The sequence below is a fragment of the Ambystoma mexicanum genome, chromosome 4p (assembly GCF_040938575.1).
Source record: "Ambystoma mexicanum isolate Mex_15411 chromosome 4p, UKY_AmexF1_1, whole genome shotgun sequence".
Lineage (NCBI taxonomy): Eukaryota > Metazoa > Chordata > Amphibia > Caudata > Ambystomatidae > Ambystoma > Ambystoma mexicanum.
In genome coordinates, this window is record NC_090927.1 from 1255837480 (window position 1) to 1255851473 (window position 13994).

Sequence of the window (13994 nt, forward strand, 5' to 3'; positions counted from 1 at the left end):
CCTCCGTCGGGGGGAGGGGCAACCTTGTCCTTATCTCCGAGCATAAGGACTGAATCGCTGACAAAATGGCCGCCGAAGTGTCCTGCGGCACTGGAAACGACGGGTGCGAGGGCTCTTGAGGAACCTCGTCGGCGACACCGTCGCTCTCGTCGTCGCCCTCGTCGGGATCCCTCCCGATGGGCTGGGCCTCCTCCACAACTTCGATGAGCTCTTCTTCAGAGGTCGTGTCCGTATCCACGATGGCCACCTGCCCCTCCCCCTCCTTTTCCAAAGGGGTCTTAGTGGGGGTCTTCTCGATGGGCCTGAAAGATGACTCCCTCCGCGGTGGCAGGGAGACTCTGGATCCTGAGGTCGCCTCCACTGGCGTAGCCTCCACAGGCTGAGCCAGGGCTGCTGCGACATCCTCAATCGAGGTCTTAGCAGGGCGAATTAAGGCCATCGTCACCTTCTGCACGCCTGGGGCCTTCACCTTGGGGGGAGGGTCTGAGCCTCGCTCCCCCTCTGCCGGAATCTTCGAGATCGACCGGGGCCTCTCCAGAAGCTTTGCCGGGTTCTCGGACTTACTCTTACTTGAGCCAGAGTGTTGGCTCGTGGTTGATGGCGCCGGGGAGGAAGCGCCCTGCCTGGCAGCCAAGGAGCCCGACCATTCGGCGCTCCCGGTGCCCGCGGACTCGCTTGGCCTTTTGTTGGGCCCCTGTCTCCGGGGCGCCCTCACAGGACTTAGAAGACCGCTCAGACTTCTTCTTCTCGCCCGACGGGCTCTTACCTTCCAGCCAGTTGGCGAGACGGAGGTGGCGATCCTTCATGGTCCGCTTCGACATGTTCCCACAAAACGCACAGTCCTTCTCCACGTGCGTCTTGTCCTCATGGAGACAGTAGAGGCATAACGAATGCTCGTCCTCCTTGAACACATTCTGAAGCTGGCATCCAGGGCAGATCCTGAACAGCTTCCCGGGTGTCGAGCTTCCTTTCTCCTGGGCCTTGTCCGGGGTAGGCCTCGGAACTTCTGGAATCCTCCAAAAGCGTAACTCGACAAAGTCTTCACCCTTGAGGGGCGTAGAAAACTCCGAAACGGGTCTCCATTGATCGGATGTAGAAACAGTGGAGCTTGAGGCTCTTTTTAACCGAAAAATGAGAAAAATCTCGTGAAAAAGCGCGAAAACGCAGCAAAAACTCGAGAGCTACAGCACGAGGACTCCCAACACTTGAACGTGCGTTAAAAATCTGAGGATGGCTGCCAGAGGCGGGGCTTAGGGAGAGGGCAGTCATTGGCTGGGGGCAGTATGACCCAGAGACCAGTGATTGGTTACTACTAAGAAAGACAGATCAGAAACGAAACTGATACTGATTTTTTCTATACCGAGGATTCCCAGCCTAGCGACGGGGAATATTCATGAGCATGTGAATCCATGCTAGACTTAGGTCTGGTAGAAGATGCTGGAATTGTAATGGGGTAGATGATGACTGGTGCTGGAATTGTAATGGGAGAGGGAAAGTTCTGCACTCCTGCTTGCAGACTAAAAAGTCAAACATCTATGGGTAGGCATCTCTGAAAGAACATAAATGCTCTAGTCTATAGTCATGACTTGGAGCCAGAGAGGATGCTAGTCCTAATCAAGGGTGCGTCAAGACTGCAAGGAGTAGGCCAGTCAGCCAGAAGGTGGGTAATTTGAGCCATACTGACGGCTAAGGGACTGACCCTGCTCCACTGGAAGAAAAACTCAAACCTGAGAATTTAAAACTAGTTGGTGCAGATGTCCACGCTAACAAGACTTTGTGATGAATCTGATGGAATCACCACCGATTCCTCGGCTGTAACCTCCGCCCATGTGGCCAGGGAACAGCAGCCGCTTCATGATCCTGACCCTGAGAGCGGCTATGTGAGGGAGGATCACATAAGGGTAAACAGCCTCTGGGTCGATGTCATGGCTTCATCGGGTGAGACAGGGTTTCCTCCAATTTCTCTTGAAAATTCTCTCCCATATCTGGTAGCCTAACGGCCTACTGTTATACACCCACTCATTCTCCAATGAAGAATAGGGAGATCAGCCACTCCAGTTCAACCTACCATTCATCCCAGAATCATTTACCATTTTAGACTACTGAAATGGTCTATTCAAGCCTTCCAAACCAATTCCAAAACCTCAAGTGAATGAAGAACAAGCGAGAGAGAATCAACTTTACATTAAAAGGGGAAATATATTGCAAATAAAACCCTTACAAGCAGATAAATGTAAATTGTGCGAACAGACAAATAACCAGGACTAGATAATATATCCGGAGAACATATTTGCAAACTAAGTGTGTGTTCGACTATAGAAAAGGGCAGAGAGCCCATGTGAATATAAGAAGCCCTGGCAGAAGAGTATAACAGGCAACCAAAACTGTTTTCTTTTTTATTTTAAACTCATTGAAATGCAACACCGCATTACCATCAACAATCTTGTTCCCTCACCCCCCATCACCTATATTAAATCTTATGATTCTCCCCCTACAAAGGACAAAAAAAAAAATCATACTCCTCACCCCCCGCACTATTGGGGGGGTGTGGTCTGTGTCTCTACCTCCAGGGCCTCTCTTCCTCTCTCTCCGTTGGCATTCATGTACTCATTCGAGCCCCCAAGTCCCCCCTCTTAAAGTCCCCACTTAAGCAGCAGGGGACTCGATTACGCCTGAAATTCACTCAATCATTCACTACAGCGGTCAGCCTCTCCATTACCAGCATGCTAAGTACTTTTCCCTCCCAGATTTCCTTTGACGGGAGCGTTTCATTCTTCCAACACTGGGCAATAGGCAGTCTCCCTGCAGCACTGCTTCCCACATTCTAGAGAGCCAGTATTCTCCTCCATCTTTCTGGAAGACCCCCCAAGAGCATCTGTAGTGGGTCTAGGGGCCAATCCTACCCCCGTCACTTCTTCCATCCAACTCAACACCTCCTTCCAGAACACTTAGACCTTGGGGCATCGCCACCACATATGGGGCAGTGACCACTGCTGCCCGCCACCCCTGGGGCACATGCACGAAGCTCCTGCAAACATCCTGGACAGCCTCAGGGGGTACCTATGCCAGCCCATCAACATTTTAAAGTTAAGCTCTACCGTGGATGTGAAGCGACGGCCCTGGAAAGCCACTCTGTAGATTCATGTCCATTCCTCCACTGTGATCTCCTCCCCCACCAGATCTTCCCAGTACCTCTGGAATGTTTTTCTCCCCTCCAGCCTGCCCTCATTCATAGCTCTGTACAATCTGGACAAGATCCACTTTCTCGTGGTGGATGCATCATTCACTTTTTCCACTGCTGTTAACCCTCTCATAAGGAGGCCTTCCCATTTTGTATCTGTTAAGATGCCCTTGACGCATAGGTATTCAAACACTGATCGAATCACTCCCCAGTACCTCCCGTACTGCCTCCAGGTCCAGAAAATCACCTTCACTAAATAATTGTTCTACCCTTTCAAGACCCATATCTGACCAGGTCTGCGAGTGGGCCAGCCTGGTGCCTGAGGAGAAATGGGGAGCCCCATACCAATGCCATAGGGGACGGCCATGTCGAATACCTGCAGTTAGCCTCAGAGTCCCGCCAAATTGACCAAAGAACCCCAAAGGTGGGTTAACCCTCAGCTTTTATGAAGACCAGAAGTAGTCCCCAACCTTCAGCGGGTGAGCCGCCAGATCCTCCAAATAGGTCCAGTAGGTCCTCAATTCGTCCTTCATGTGCTCTAGACACACCCTGAGTTGGGCCGCATTACAGTATAGGCGAAGATCCGGGAACCCAAAACCCCCCTTATCCCTTGGGAGAGTCAGGGTCACCATCTTCACCCTCTGCGTCTCATCTGTCCATATACATTTGCAGAGTTCCCCTGTTACTTCTAGGAAGAACTTCTCCGGGAGTGGACTCGGGTTTGCAGTGAACAGATATAGCAGTCAGGGGGAGCACATTCATCTTTATGGAGGTCATCCTGTCATACCACTTTAAAATGAGGGGTTCCCACCTATTCAATTGTGCCCGGAAGGGGTCATAGTTGGCCAAAACCATCTCCTCAAAGCTCATAGTCACCAGGAAACCCAAGTACAGTATACCCTTCTCATCAATCCTCATGCCTTGGTAACACTGTTGCCTCTCGAGGAGGGGGCTGTGCTCTAATATCGGCATTATGCACGATTTTTCTACCTTAATCTTCAGCCCTGAGAGACAGCCATATTCTGCTATCTGTGCCATTGGTGTCCAGTCAATATGTCGAATGAATTTTTTCGAAATGCAAAAATGTCGAAATAATAAAGTCTGAATTTATTTATTTTTTTAATGTATTTTTTTTTATTTAATACATTTTTTGCGGGGTTTGTAAGAAAAATAAAGTGTTAAACAAAAAACAGGAGTTAGGGGGGAGGGGAAGCCCCCCATTAAAATAAAAAAAAACATTAGAATTTTTTTTTTCCGACTTAATATTTTAGACCTTTTTGTATTAAAAAAATGTAATTCGAAATATTCACTATAAACCTGTGCCATTAGTGCTGGAAGGGAGTATTGTACATTGGTGAGGTAAGCCAGAATGTCATTTGCATAGAGCGAGAGTTTGCACTCATATAGTAGTGGGGACCGGGGGCATCCTCGCCTTGTACCTCTTGTTAGCGTGAACATCTCAGAGACCCCCCCGTTAACACTCACTCTGGCTCTGGGTGTATTATACAGTGTCGTACCCATTGCAGGAGGATTGTCCTCATACCCATCCTCCTAAAGACCTTCATCATAAAGGGCCATTCGACCCTGTCAAATGTTTTCTCCAAATCCAGAGACACCAGGCGCGCATCCTCTACCCCCTCTTGAGCACAGTGGATCAGGTTTATAGTCTTTTCAATATTATCCAGCTTTGCCTCCCCCTTATAAATCCTACTTGATCTCCATGCACCAATTTCAGCATTCCCGCCTCTAGTCTGGTTCCTAACATTTTTGCTAGGATCCTTACATCCCTGTTCAAGTGAGAGATGGCTCTATAAGAGGAGCACCGCGTGGGGTCCTTCCCCCTCCTTCGGGATCGCCACAATCGTGGCCAATAGCATTGTTGGGGGTAGAGCTTCCCCACGCGCAAGCATTGAACACCTTTACTAAACATGGGGCTATCAGTAACCTGAATAGTTTGTTAAACCTCAATGTGAAACCATCCTCTCCGGGGCCGACCCAGACTTCATACCCTTAATTGCCTGCAGGACCTCTTCTACCGTTATGGGAAGCTCCAGATTGTCTACCATATCCTGGCGGAGCCCTGGGATGTGCAATCCCCTCAAGAATTAGACTATCTGCGCCTCCTCGCCCCTCCATTCTGAGGTGTAGAGATTACTATAGAACCGTGCAAATTCCTTTCCGATGTCTCTGGGTTCATGAACCGCCTTCCTCAGTTCTTATAGCTCCAATGGTTCTCCGTCTCCTGTCCTCCCTCAGCCTCCAAGCAAGGATTTTGTCCAGCAGGTTCCCTTTCTCATGATACTTTTGTTTTAGGAACGAGAGTTTTTTTCTCTGTGTCATGGGTCAATATGGCATTCAATTGTGTTTTATACCACCAGGGCTCCTTCGCTTTCAGCGGGGATATGTACTTTCCCTGGGTGCCTCCCGGCTGCATCTGCACATTCGCACTGAGCTGGCTTCCCCCGAAACCCCCCACCTCCCTCTTTTCTTCTTGGAGCCTATTCAAATTAACATCCCCCTGATGGTCGCCTTAAAGCCGATCATACGGATTGGATCTGCACCTCTCAATGTGTTAACGGAAATCATTGCACCTCCAACCACCTCCAACCCCCCCCCCACCCCGCCCGTGGCCCACGGTCCACCTCATACTCACCCTAAACCTTACCATATCATATCATCATGATCGGACCATGGGACCGGGGACAGCTTAGATTCCAAAACCAGAATTGGATCCATGCGCGAATATGAATCATGCACTGCCAAGTAAAAAATGTATGGCGGTCACCATCCAGGGGGGAGCGAGGGCGTAGCACAATCCCAGAACCTTGTTCGCCCATTGGAAGCAATCCGAGTCTCCCGCCTTGGCCCTCGCAGGGATAGCCCTCACCCATTTTCCTACTGTCCCTCAGTGGATCCAGCACTATGTTGAAGTCTTCCCCCAACCACTAGCTGAACTTCTGCAAACTCAATTTGTCCCGGTCCCCTTCCCAAAAAGAACATTGACCTACATTTGGGGCATACACAGAGCCCAGCACTAGCTTGGTGCAGTTAAGTTGTCCCTTAAACACATACCTCTCCCATGAGGATCAGCCAGAGCCGAGTCCACGAAAAAGCCTAAATCGGGTTGAGATCAGGAACACAACCCCCCGCCTTCTCTTCACATCTGAGGCCACAATCACCTCCCCCCCTCTCCTCTCTGTATCGTAGTCTGGGTTCAGGGTTCCCTGCCCCTCTGCCAGTGTGTTTCCTGGAGACACATCCAGTCCAGTCCAGCCCTCTTAAATTCCCGGAGTACCATTGATTGCTTACTCAGCGAGTTGAGGAACCGTACGTTGAGGGAGCCAATAATCATTTCACCCTGCCCAGACATCTCCCCGTTGCCGGGGCTTCAACATTACTCCCCCACCCTCCACCCACGAGACAGTAACCACGGCAGGCCTCTGTTCCCAGGGTCCCTGAAATAGCAGACCAACTTTGGAACAATGCACACTGAACAATACTTTACTCAACCAATCCTACCCCTCCCCCCACAGCATCCAACCCCGCCCAGTTTCATCACTGTAGACCGGATTGAATCACCAAAGGTTCCCCTAACCCCCAGACCTGATCAACCAACCTCTTCTCCTTGAGCCCCCTTCCCTCACTGTGCGTTTGATAAAAAATGAAAAACTATTGGTCCCCTCCGCCCCCAATATTCCTCCCCCCACCTCTCATCCCCCTGTCTCACCACCCGTCGGGGGTGTTGAGTTTCAACAATGTCCTTGAGCCTGGGACTTTATGCCTACTCGGCCCTTTCAAATGCCACAGTCTATCGTCAGGGCTTTTCTCTCCACCCTCCACCATCGGTTCGCCCCCTCCCATCAGTTCACCCATGACCCGTATGACATCTTCCGTTACCAGTTTGTAATTATAACCATCAACTTCAAATGATATGGAAATGGGGAATCCCATCTGTATCTCACTCCCTTCTCATTAAGCCATTTTGTGAGGGGAGCACATACGTCTCTGTCAGTGGGAGCAAAGATCGATCCTGGTAAACTAAACATTTTCACATTGCCCAGGGCAACTGAGCACTGCCCCTTCGCTTGTTCCAGGATTTTTTGCCTGTCGGGGTAGTTGTGGGAGCACGCGAGGACTGACCTCGGCCTCCTCCCTGCCTCCCCTGCTCTGTGTACTCTATCAACTTTTGGCTCATCAAGGTTGTCATCTCCGAACAGGACCTTTGCCACCTCATGGACGGTAGTCTCCAGGTCCCTTTCCAATTGTCCCTCTTTCTCCAGGATCCAAAAAAAATGGCAGGTTATTTCTTCTCTCCAGGTTCTCAAAGTCATCCATCTTCAGGGCAACTTCCCCCCCGCCCCCTCCCTCCTCTCCAGTTCGGCAAGAAGCAACTTGTCGATCTGGGTCTCCATTGTCTCTAGGGAGGTCTGGCTGTTCTCAACTGCCTGGAGTCTCTCATCCATTCTATAGATGCTAACATTTATTTTGTCCACTTTTCCTCCAATATCAGATCTCATCCCCCTCATCTCCTTAAGGAGTGAGGCAATGTCCTTCTTTGTGGACATGGTGTCATCCCCCGCTGACATGGTGGTTGGTTCATCGATGTTACCAGACCCAGACCCAGTCTCTGATACTCAAATTGTTCCAACTTCGCCCTCCAGTTCATGGACGGCTGGGGTGCTCTATCCTGGCCTAACCCCTGCCGATTCTACTAGTAGCCTTCCGCAGCGGTAGTGGGACCCGCCCCAAAGTCCAGGTCCCTCTCCCCCACGGCCCTCCCTCGGGAGCTGCTCTCCGCTCACCTCTGTGGCTCTTCCAGGTTCACCCCGCGACCCCCATGTCTAGGCCCTTGGGGGCTGTGGCGTCAGGTTCATGCCTTGCTGTCGACTCACTTGGCTGCTGTGGTCCCTGGTTCTTGTGGTAAGCCGGGCCTCCAACTAGCTATTTCACCCTTCACCTGGGTCCTCTACTGTGGTCCGTGCACCCCTTCCTCCTCAGAGCTCTCTCCTGGGCGGGCACACGCCCCGGGAACCAACCCGGGGGCCCTCACCCAGTCGTTGTCCACCTTGCATGTTTCTCGCCCAGCGAGTTAGGGGCGCTATGGGGGCAGGTACACCCTCCTTTTCTCTCTGTCTGTTTGGGGGGCTCCCTCCTCCAACAGGTACCGCCTCATGCCTGTGGGAAACCCCCCCCACCCCCCGCCAACGCCCTCAGTGGACAAGGTCTCCTCTGGGCTCAGTTAAGGTTCCCATGTCGCTTCCTGCACTGTGTTAGGGTACGCAGCGTGCTGTCCCCCGCTCTTCTTCCCTCGGGTAGGACCTCCTGTGGGGAGGCCCTCTCCCAGGCTGGCACACGCCCCAGGATCAATCCCAGGGGGCCACACCTAGCCTGCTACGTGGATTTTCCAGTGATCAGGGGCCCTGGAGGGGCAGGGGCTCCCACCTCCGCTACCAGGGTAGTAGTGCCGAAAAGATCCCCTCTCAGGGCGCTGTATGGCCAAGGTCTTCACTGGCATTTTTGTGTGTTCTCCCACTGCTCCTCGCTCCCCTTTTAAATGCCATTACCGGTGTGGGTGGGGGGCAGGCCAGGTTCTCCCGGGGTCCCGACCTGTGCCTCACCTTCAGCACCCCTGCAGCGCTCGCATGATGTGTCGGGCTGCCTCTGTGGTTCACTCAGCCAGCAGGATCACTTTCCCACTGGCTGCAGTCACTCTGCCGTCGCTGGCCCGATCAGCCCCACGTTTGGACCGGGGTGCAGCCTTGGGTCTGAGAGACCACTTAGTCTCTACTATCTCCATCCAGTGGGATCCAAGTGGGTGTTCAGGCCACTTTTCGATCCGCCAGGATGAGAGCGACATGCTTCCGCTACATCTATGTGAGCTCCCCCGGGTGGCCTCTCCAACCAGAACTGCGTTAAGTAATTAATTGTGTTGTTCAACCAAGATGTCCTGAGAAGGAGCATCAGGACTGAGTAAAGAATTGTGTTTTTCAACCAAGAGACCGTGAGAAGGAATATCAGGTCTGAATAAAGAAGGGTATTGTGTGATGAATCCGGTGTAGTCATCACTGATTCCCCAGCAGTGACCACCTCCCATGTGGCCAGCGGACGGCCGTGGCCATCCGCGCCTGACCCTGGGGGTGGAAATTTGAGGGATGCTCACATCAGAGGAGACAGCTGTCGTGGGGAGGTGGCGACTATCAGACGAGACACAGTATTCTCCCGTTGCTCCTAAAGACCTTATAATACCCAAGTTCTTGATGGCTTGTTGTCATCCCACGAATCCCCCGATTGTAAAAATCAGAAAGCCCTTCTTTTGTGTCACTCTACACAAAATTCTATCTATACCTAAAACATTCCCAACACACATAATATCTCCTGTTTCTGATGTTTCTCTATATAAACCTTTCGAACATCATTGTAGAAACCCAACAACATCTATGAACTTTAGCTCCCATAAAGCCTCAAGTACTCAGACTAAGAAGGAGGGAGGAGTTGGTGCAGACTAAGCAAAGCCCAAAACCTAGTGTGCAGACTAGTTGTTTGACTAAACCTCAAGTGCGCAAGACCTATAAAAATGGCAGATGCACTCAACGCAGCAGAACAAGAGAGAACTGTGCAGGAGAAAGCCTAGTCAGAGAGAGCGGCCACATCTATGCTGCACTTCGCGAACACGAGTCACACATACCGGCATTGCGTGAAGGAAGGAGAGAGGCAGCAGGCACACCTGAAGAACCATGTAAGCGCTGAGGGCTGCAGCGGAGCTCCTGCAGGTATGGTTGTGCTTGGAAGCAATTTTCTCCAGTCCAAGCCAAAGAGGGAAGCCAGCGAGTGAATGCAGAGCTGGAGGAAAAGCTGGAGAAATGTCTGCATCATGTAGGAAGCCATCCCAGGGAGGAAGCTCCTCTGCAGAAGCACACCTTAAGTCAGAGATGCTGCGAACTACCGGTGAGTCTGCCCAGAGCCATTGGGGACCCCCGGGGAATACTGACATGCATGCAATCAAGTGAATGAATTAAGTGAAACTGCAATTATGGACAATTCTCAAAGGCGGTTTAAACAATGTCCCCTTCCCTTGTACATTTGCCATGTCTGATTTACCACAATGCCCAATTCTGCTAGTATACAGATTATGAAACGGCTGTTCCTTGCCATTTAATACATGCTTTAATTTCTTTCATAATGGGACAAAAAGCCTTTGCATAAACTGCCCATGTCTTCCCCGTGTTATGGTCTCTTCTTGTCTTCATGGTATGGGTCTATTCAGGGACTATGGTGCTGTGGTCAGCAGGCTTCTTTTGCACCCATGCACCTTCATGTGATGGGATTTCCTGAGACTACCCTCTAGGAGTCACTGCTCCAATCAACTTCCTGTCAGAGCCACAGGTTCCACATTCACCTTCACTCAGCGTACACACACTGCAGTTTGCTCAGAGTGAGGTTTGTGCCTCATCTGTCAGTAAGGATCTAGCTGCCCCAATGGCTGTGCAGTCTCTATTTGCAGATATAAGCTTTCCTATTTAGTACCGCAAGCAGCTCAGGTTAGCAACTTTGGAACACAGATCTCAGATTTCCAGATTATCACAGAGTGGAGCTTGCAGTCGGAAGTTGATCTGATGCCCCTTATAGGCAGTGTAATTATCAAGAGGAAGGTTAAGTATTATCTAAAATTCTTTAAAATCAACTACCAACATGATGACTAGTACACAGCCCCGTCAACAACTGCCAAACACCAAGTGTTCCTTATACCACTCTGAAATACTCCAAAGCTACCCAAACACTCTAATGATATAACAAATACACCAGCACGCTACAGAAAAAAATTGCAATTTATCAATCATCAGAGCATGTCTAGAATGCACAATTCCTGTTCAGATCAAACATGAAGGTCTTTATTCAATTACTTACCTATTATACCCGTGCCTGATCCTGGATCAATCTCTTCATCATCCCCGTCGGCCTCCTGTTCACTTTCACCTTCAGATTCCAGCTCAGGCTCGATTAGAATCTCATATTCCGGGAAAAGAAAGCTGTGATCTGGGATTGCAGCTTCAGACAACTCTGGGGGGGGGGAGGAGGAGGCAAGTTATTTGTCATGTTTTTAGTTTAAAAAATCACTAAGTACATAGTTCCAACAATCTTCGCCATGTCTACTTGAAAGGCAAAATTTATGAGATTCCAAGAAAATGGTAAGGAAGTGTTCACCAAGAAAAGCTGAATCATGAGTTGATGTGGCGTCAAAGAACAATCTGTTTTGGCAATTATATACCGTGAAGATTTCTTCTATTCAAAAGGCATAGACTAAGAATAAGGTTTAAAACATTATCTGCATTGCTCGTCAGGTGGTCTGGAACTTTATTGTCTGTCTGGTCTCTAGCCACAATTCTGCTTCTCACCCTTAGCTACCACTTCTGTTCTCCCTCTCCACAATGGGCTCAGCTTTCCAATTCCTCTCGGGCTGCTGGTCTGGTTATGCAAGCACGATTCCTAATTTGTAAACCCTCCAGTAAAGCCCAAAACCTACATGGCCTAGCATCAGGTGTTGTTGTTCCACCTCTCACTGGTGGTCATTAATAGAGGTGCACCGCTCACCACCTCCTTAGGAATTCAGAGGGCAATCCCCCCTTGTTTTATTCAGTTTTATATCATACATATACAGCCAAATATAAATGGCTCCAAACAGGTTGTTAGCCAATACTGAACTCCTGCTGCTGATTTTCTCATCCTTTGTCCTTAAAGAGAATGTGATGTGTTGGGCCAGGAGATCCAACAGGCAACCCAAGACTGATAGTATAGTTCAAAAGGTTCCATTTTCAAGCTTCGGATTTAGGGTGGACCAGCTGTAAGGTTTAATTAAATATTAGCAACTCCAGCTTGCTTAACAGCAGCAGCCATTTGTCTCTTTGCGTGTGCTCTGAAACCTGCAGAGCAAGTGAGTCATTCACAGTGTATGGGGGTTGAACTGTCTACTGCACTTCTTTCTTGCCCCGGATGAGGGGTTGCTCTGTCATCGGGTCAGGATTTTAATCTCCCAGGTGATCCGTCCACATTTCAGGGCTTGAGGAGTCTGGGGCTACAAGATCTGCATGAAGCTGCACCGGATCAACCTAGGCCTGTGCATGGTGGAACAGTTAACACTGGGATGCCCCTTGGCCTGAACCCTACCCCTGAGACAGAGGTTTCCCTTCTCCTAAACTAAAACTTTCTCTGAATGCCTCTTTGATGCCTTGCAACAATAGGGCCCACTTTGCCTCAAATTGAAACTCCCTTCTTCCTTCCCAGTGGTTTCTGTATCAGTGACTTTGTGCCAACCTTCAACTCTCTCTCGACTCATCTTTCCCTCCAGATCCAGCCCTCCTCAACTTCTTCCATCTCACTTCCCCTCCTTCCTTATTTTGCCTCAAAACATTTCTCCCAACCTCCTTTTCTCTGGGTGTTCCTTTCATGTCTCACGCGTCCCCTCAGCCCCGCTTTCATTCCTCATTACTTCCACCTCTATTTTTCTCTCAAACTCTTCATGTGTCCTTGGCGTCCTCTTCCACTACTGTCTCTTTGCATACCTAAATCCTCCGTCTCCACTGATACTCCCAACTTTTTTGTTGTTGAGACTTCTTGCATTTCACCCTTCTCCACTCCCATTTCACCTGTTTCTTCCTCCTCCATTAACCTCCCTCTCCTCCCCCCCCCACCTCCTACTCCACCCTTTTCTGTGGCTCATTCTTCAGGCATTTCCTGTTCCGGCTCCTGCTCCTCTAACTCACCACCAGCCATGTTCACTGTAGTATGTCTCCAAGATTTCCCCTCCTTGCCATCCCTAATCGACACCCTCCCCGAGTGTAGAACACCAACCTTTTTTTATAGCGCTGTGAAAGCCGCATTAGCATGCAAACACTGAACTGCGCTTAGCTGTGTAATCGTACCAGCTGACCGTGGGTATTGGTGCTCTCCAATAAAAATGCTTCCTGCAGCTGCTCTGGATTGGTCTGCCGTCCGAATGAAGATGCATGGACAGAAACATTATGAGGGCCATCTGCCATTTTGATTGCAATATACCTGTAGCTTCTGTGCTCAATCATTCTACGCATAATGGTGGACACTTGGGTTTCTCACCACTTAATCTTCACTCTCAAGCATTCCCTTTTCAAAATTGCAGACCCACACAGAGAAGTTGGTAACTGTTGTTTGAACTGTTCATGGATTGAAGCACTTTTCTACCCTGGATTACTCGACACAGATCCCACTGCTCTTGCATGTCATTCTTTATGCTTTCAGAAGTCCGACAGGCAGGCTCTTATGGCAGGTTCCCAATGCAGACTTGTTATCCATAATGCAAGTTTTTATTTGAGGACAGCCACTGTTCCATAAAAACCTGGTGGCACGTGTATCTTTCAGGGACAAGGGAATTGGAGGTTTTCAATAAACCAAGGCTGTGAAAAGTGGGATAACGGGTCCTGAGTTTGGGAGGCTAGAAGCAGCCCTTAGAAAACAGTGTTTGGCGCTTTCCTGGTCCCTGGAGGGACTTCCTGCTTTTGTGGCCACGCCCCCATGGGCTTACCTCGCGGCCACTAGTCCCGCAGCGGTGAAGCCCGCGGCGGGGCAAGGGAGCGGTGTTTGGCGCTTTCCTGGTCCCTGGAGGGACTTCCTGCTTTTGTGGCCACGCCCACCTGGGCTTACCTCGCGGCCACTAGCCCCGCAGCGGTGAAGCCCGCGGCGGGGCAAGGGCACGGTGTTTGGCGCCGCAGGTGTTCGGCATCCACGGAGAGAGGCATTTTCTGTGTTGGCTGTTGGACGGGGCCCCAAGAGAAGTAAGTGCTGG

General features: G+C 50.3%; 1 protein-coding gene across 1 annotated transcript in view; it reads right to left on the reverse strand.

Moving 5' to 3' along the window:
• The window catches only part of PDCD2 (programmed cell death 2), a 388001-nt gene that overhangs the window by 188680 nt on the left and 185327 nt on the right, over positions 1 to 13994 (reverse strand). Inside the window, exon 3 of the mRNA XM_069606928.1 lies at positions 11087 to 11239. Within this exon, the coding sequence (XP_069463029.1) occupies positions 11087 to 11239 (153 nt within the window). The remainder of the gene's footprint in view (positions 1 to 11086; positions 11240 to 13994) is intronic.